At 49.3% G+C, this 6,000-nt stretch overlaps 1 protein-coding gene across 3 annotated transcripts in view; it reads right to left on the reverse strand.

Annotated features, from left to right (window-relative positions):
- The window catches only part of HCN1 (hyperpolarization activated cyclic nucleotide gated potassium channel 1), a 200,980-nt gene extending 195,263 nt beyond the window's left edge, over nucleotides 1-5,717 (reverse strand). The window contains exon 1 of one of the 3 annotated variants that reach the window (XM_074932746.1): nucleotides 5,086-5,717. In XM_074932746.1, coding sequence (XP_074788847.1) covers nucleotides 5,086-5,471 — 386 coding nt within the window. In that variant the 5' untranslated portion in view covers nucleotides 5,472-5,717. Of the gene's footprint in view, nucleotides 1-4,539; nucleotides 4,569-5,085 lie in introns of those variants that run through there. The other 2 variants (XM_074932745.1, XM_074932747.1) reach the window with 2 other exon arrangements.
- Nucleotides 5,718-6,000: the final 283 nt, after the last annotated feature.

Below are 6,000 nucleotides of genomic sequence, written 5' to 3' on the forward strand. Positions count from 1 at the left end.
GTATAATTATAAATCCCTGATTATCAGTTTATTAGCAAATAATTCAAAAGTCTCAATACTAAGAGAACTTCATGACAAATCCTGAACATCAAGACTGAGATGACTGCCTTGAGAATCCAAAACTACATTCTATACTACTACACTACCAGAGACATAATATATCCACTAAAACTTACACTAATTTCTATCTGTATCATTTACATTTAAGTATGACACAATACATTTTGTCTTTATTGCACATAGCATTACCTTCCAACTTACTGCTCTACATAAACCTAAGTATGTAACAGCTCACAAAAAGATAAATCTCATTATCTTCAACTGAGACGTTACAGACATGTGACAAGAGAGGGACAAAGTGCTTACCCTAAGCTTCTTAAAATATAATGATAGGTGTAACACATAGAGTGAAGACTGCTCCTGAAGAACAGGTTTTAAAACAATGCATGCGCAAATTTTAAAAACCTATACGTGAGCTGCACACATAATGTGCTGTCTACCATGTTAGGGTGACTGCTGGTGGTCAAAGGCAGGTCCAGAAGATAAGTACAAAGTAAAAGAAAATCTATTCATAGGGCAAATGCAAATTCAAAGTGGAGATAAGTATAATGAAAAAAACACGAGGCACACTACTAAGTTGCAATTATGACTTGCGTTTGGCACATACATAACTGAAAAACTAAGCTGCACGTGTGCTTGAAAACATGGCTGGGTTACATAAAAACTACACAAAATAACAGAATGGTTTTTAATAGCAACAGACAAAAACATTCTTCCCTAAGTACCTAGATGTACGCATGCAAATATTAAAATCCATTGAAACCTGACATTAAATTTACTTACAAGGTAGCATCATCGACAGAGCTTTCTATGATTTATATAATAAATCTCATACATTTAGATGATAACCCTCAAATGTCTATACAAAACGGTTTTGAAACTGGAATGCCCCACCTTTAAAAAAAATCTGGCATATCTTTACTACTCACTGTGCTCTGAAATTGTGTTCAAGTTTTAGAAATGACTCCACCTTTACTTCTCTGTTACCATTAAAATAAGGCTTCGTGCTCATTGAATAGATGAGAAGTTACCCAGAGAGATTGTCTCAACAATGTCAATAGTTATTTGCTATTGTTGCGAATCGGTTCATACTTTGTATTCATCTACACAGCAAAAAGACATTCAGCACTGCCTGTACCACACCTCCTTATCCGCTACTCTGCCAGACAACTCCACATCCCAGTCTTAGTTCATTTCGAAGCCGGTTAAAATTTTTGTCCCCACTTCCAATCAAAGGCTGTTCCCAAACATCAAACTGAGAACTGTAACCATCAGCACGTGAAGGCTACATTTACTCATACACATATAATTCTCACTCAGTCTCTCTCATACATTGCTATTTCTGGACAAAAAAATGCCTGTACCATGTGACTCTGGAGGTAATAACCCTGTTTTCATTTCAGACTGCAGACTACAGATGCCCTAGCTGATGTGGTAATAAACCCAAGATTTCCATGACAGCGTAAGTTTCTCTGTGTACCAAGAGACAGGGAGGGAGGGAGATGCTACAGGGCCAGGCCAATAGCCCTGGCACCTGCAAGCAAGCCCTCTGAGCATTACAGAAACTCCTGACATGCTGAAGGACACCAAGTAATTAATTGTCTGAGAAATCAGCCACATACATTTCCACTAATACTTGAAGGCTGTAACATACAAGTCACCCAAAGCCCATGTCCACCACAACTCTGATATGGAATGAGTTGAAACACATATGGCAGCAGCAGAATCATATGCAGTTGCTCCCATCTCCCACTGGGTTTGTGCTGCTCTCAACCAGCTGCTGAGGGGCCCTGGGGCTGGACAGTAATGCTCTCCCACAGGCTTATTCCTCCACAGACAAGCAGGGATGACCAGAGGCACTCAGTATCTTACAGGAAGCACGCAGGACTTCAATAAACTCTAACCAAAACACTGATGAGAGATTCACTTCTGTGAGTCATGCAATTATACCGGATTGTTGTCCAAGTTTAGAGATGCAGTAATCACAGCTGTGAAGAGATAAACAGAGGTCTTGCGCAGGGTTTGATGTGCATTAGGTGCTCAGTTTACATAACTTCCAAATTAGACATTAACCTCAGAAGACTGGGAAAAGGCAACCAGGAACAAAATGGTCCCCTTGTGGAAAAATCATGTAATACTTATTGAATTTAATTCTCCAAGGGTGTATATGCCTGATGAAGAGCCAATTCTTACCTGAAACACAAGCAGGACGGAGAGTCATAAAACTAGAAACCAAGCCCCACAAGGATGCAAGTAACCGATTCAGAGCACTGACTTTACAAACACATCTTCAATGCTCTGTTCATACCAAAAAAGAAGGGTCACAGGGATGCTTCCCGCCCCCCCTGAACAACACAGTAAAATATTGTTGTGTAGATAAACATGAAAATTGTTATAAAAATCATGATGAGGCCAAGAAATGTAACCATATGCATCGAAGTATCCCAGCAAATGCATACAAGCATTCAGAACTAGAAAAAAAAAAAAAAAAAAAGAGTCCACAGGAGCCTGTACTAGAATTATCCCATATTTTACATGGTTAACCCAATATTCTCCTAAGTGTGCCTGCATTTAAAATTTACTGTGATGTTCATTTTCATATGTGCCACAAATGCCCTAATAACAGTTAAATTTACAAACTTAGTCTGAACCTTCCCACTTGGATACCATAAAATATTCAGGTTTTTACCTTCTTGTTATTTTGGTAGAAAATTTGGTTCTTTCCCTTAGTGGCATCAACATTAACACTCTGAAATTAGAATAGCTCTGTATCTTTGGATGCTTTAAGTCTTGTCTACGTATAAGCATTACATTGATACAATATCACATGTAAAAATAAATCAAAACAACTCCATCCTTGAGTACACATTTATTCTGGTACCGAGACACTGTTAGGAGGCACTTACTAGCACTGCCACAATTCCCATATCCAAAGATGAATATACTATATCACACAACTTCCTCACCCATTTCTATAAACAGTGCCACACAAAGAGAGTAATACCATTACACAGTTGCAATTATTTCAGCAGAAACAACACAAACACCTCATGCTTCTCACTGAAACAGTCCTACTGGCTAAAAAATTGGGTCCGTATCAGGCCACATCATCCCAAGCCTAATGAAAGACTATCAGCTTTATTCAAAAAACAAACACCTCCATTCTAATAAAATAACAACATAATAGAACCCCCCGAAAATGCAGGTAATTTAAGAATATACAGAGAACAGTCCTGAAAAGGATGCAGCGTTGTTTACTCCTACTTAAAAAAATAAGTAAACATATGCTACAGTCTCTGAACCTTCCCACAGGAAGAATTAGGACAGAATTAGCAGCTACTTCTGTAATGAAACAGAATGAACATACTTATCACCTATTTCACACATCACCTTAAAAAGTTACATGCTGCCCAATATGATGCATAACTTCCTATTGCCCAAAACATCTTAGGACTGTGTATCTCACTCAGAAGCCAAGCTTACAACAAAATGAGGGAATCTACTTGCACAGATAACGTCGTTCATTTTAATAGAATCCTCACATGAATAAAGTTACTCAAGCACACACACAGGTAAGTAAAAGTCTACCAGACACCCCCCACCCCCAATCCCCTACACATGCTACCACAGCACCAGATGTGACCTGCTACATCCCTCTGTGGCTGACAGAAGGGGAGTGGGTAGACTCTTGGCTCTCTCCCCCCTTAATGCACCTGCTAGTGCAGCTGAGCTGGCATGCAAGGGGGGAAAGGTACTCCAGGAAAAGAACGAGTGCAGCGTATTGCCTCCATAGAGGCAGGAAAACAACAGGGGATTGAAGCATGATTTTGAGTCATAACCAAGTGCTGCCCTGCTCCTCCACTACTGCAGCTGTACTGCTCTCAGGCTCAACTGCAAGGTGCCAGCACAGCTCACTGTGTAACACCTCACTCTGAACAGTCCCACAGAAACTTGGACTTTGGAAGTATTTCCTCCTGTTCCCACTGGAAGCATGTGGTACTTAACCTACTTTTTCTCAGAAGATCCATGAAACTATTGAACATTCTGGATTTTCCTTTTTTAAACATGGTCTCCAATGCAATTCACTTACTGTATAGACGCAGGCTGTTCAGTTCAAGCCGTTGATTAAATACGCTTAACGACACCGATAGTTCTTCAGCAAATACCGTACACTGTTGAATTTACAAAGGCATACAGCCAGCTGGCACAGAGAATACAATGAAATAATCTTTCACTTATAATGTCATTTTAAAGGGAAATATCTCTTCCCAGGAATTTATCTGCACTGCTTTTCATATGAATATTCCAATTGTGCATATGTTCAACTTACTGCAAAAGCAACGCTAGTTTAGCATCACATTTGCCCGTCTACCTACGGAAACGTAGTTTCCCACACCGCGCTAGCTTGAATAAAGTTATTTTGCTGCAACTCTGACCGAGACGCGCTTCCTACACACGACCCCTTACAGGAGTGCTTACGCGGACTGCTCAGGGAGCGGCCGTCCTGCGCCCACCACCGACACCGGGGTGTTATTCACGCCGGGTGCGCCCCGGCGAGCCCTCCCACCCGGCGGCAGGGCCGTGCCCCGCTCCGCGGGAGCCCCCCTCCCGCTCCCCGCCCGACGGACGCGGCCACTGCGGCCGCGGGGCCCGCGCTCCGTCCCGGGTGCAGCACGCTGGAGAGCGCCGGGACGGGCCGAGCGCCGCGGCCGCCCCGGCGGCGGCGCAGGCAGGGCAGCCGCCCCGCGCCGGCCTCCAGCCCCTTCCCCGCGCACGGGCGGGGGACGCCGAGAGGGGAGGCAAAGTTTCAGCCGCCGAGCGGGGCAGCGAGGCCGCCCGCGGGGCGGGAGGGAGGGAAGGGGGCGAGGCCGGGCCCGCCCGCGGGGGAAGCCCCTCACCTCCGCCCCCCGGCCGCGGCCCGCCGAAGTTTGTGCCGGGTGAGGTGCGAGGCGGCGGCAGCGCCGCCCTGCCTCCCCTCCCGCGGCGGGGCCGCCCCCCGGGCGGCGGCGGCTGGAGACCGCTCACCTGAAGTCGCTGTAGGGGTGGATGATCCAGAACCCCGCAGTTTTAACCCTTTCCTGCTCCTTCTCCACCGCCTTCTGGCTGCCGAACATGCGGAGAGAGAATTTGTTGACCCCCGGCTGCAGCATGGAGGTGAACTGCCGCTGCATGAAGCCGTACTGCCGCCGGGGCCCCTCGGCATCCTCGAAGCCCACCACGGGCTCCTCGGCCCCGCCGCCGTCCACTTTGAAGCACACCGAGTTGCCATGCTCCTTCACGCCGCCGCCGCCTCCACCGCCGGGGCTGCTCTGGGCTTTCTCCGCCGGGGCCGCCGGCTTGGCTGGGAAGGCGTTAGCGCTGCTGCCATCGTCCCGGCTGCCGGCAGAGGAGCTGCGCTTCCCAGCCTCCATGCTGCGGGGCGGGCGCGCCCCAGCCGCGGGAGAGCGCGGGGAAGCCTTGCCGCCGCGGTGCCCTTCAGCGGCGCGGCTGGGCTTGGCCGCCCGGGGCTGGGCTGGGCTGGGCTGGGCTCAGCTCCGCGCCGCCGCGCCGCCCGGCATGGCCAGCGCCGCCGACTCTGAGCCGCGCTACGCGCAGGGCTGGCACCGCTTCCCCTCGCCCGCCCCCTGCCGGCGGCCGCGCCGCCCGCCTGACATTGAGCGCTCCGGAGTCCTTGGGGGCCGGGGCGCCCGGGCCGAGGGCCGGGAGGGGAGGGGCCCGCGGCAGGCTCTGCCGGCGGGGCGGGCGCGGGCCCTGCGGCGGCTCGGCGCGTGAGTTAGGTGGCCCGCGGGGCGGGGGCCCGGCCCGGCTGCCCTCCCCTCCCCTCCCCTTCCTGCCCCGCATGGCGGCGGCGGGTGCCGCGCGGGGCGGCCTGAGGCGGCGGCCGCGGGACGGAGGGGAGCCGAAGAGAGGGGCCCTGCGGCGGCCCGGCCGGCGCTTCCA

The sequence above is a fragment of the Athene noctua genome, chromosome Z (genome assembly GCF_965140245.1).
Source record: "Athene noctua chromosome Z, bAthNoc1.hap1.1, whole genome shotgun sequence".
In the NCBI taxonomy this organism is placed as follows: Eukaryota; Metazoa; Chordata; class Aves; order Strigiformes; family Strigidae; genus Athene; species Athene noctua.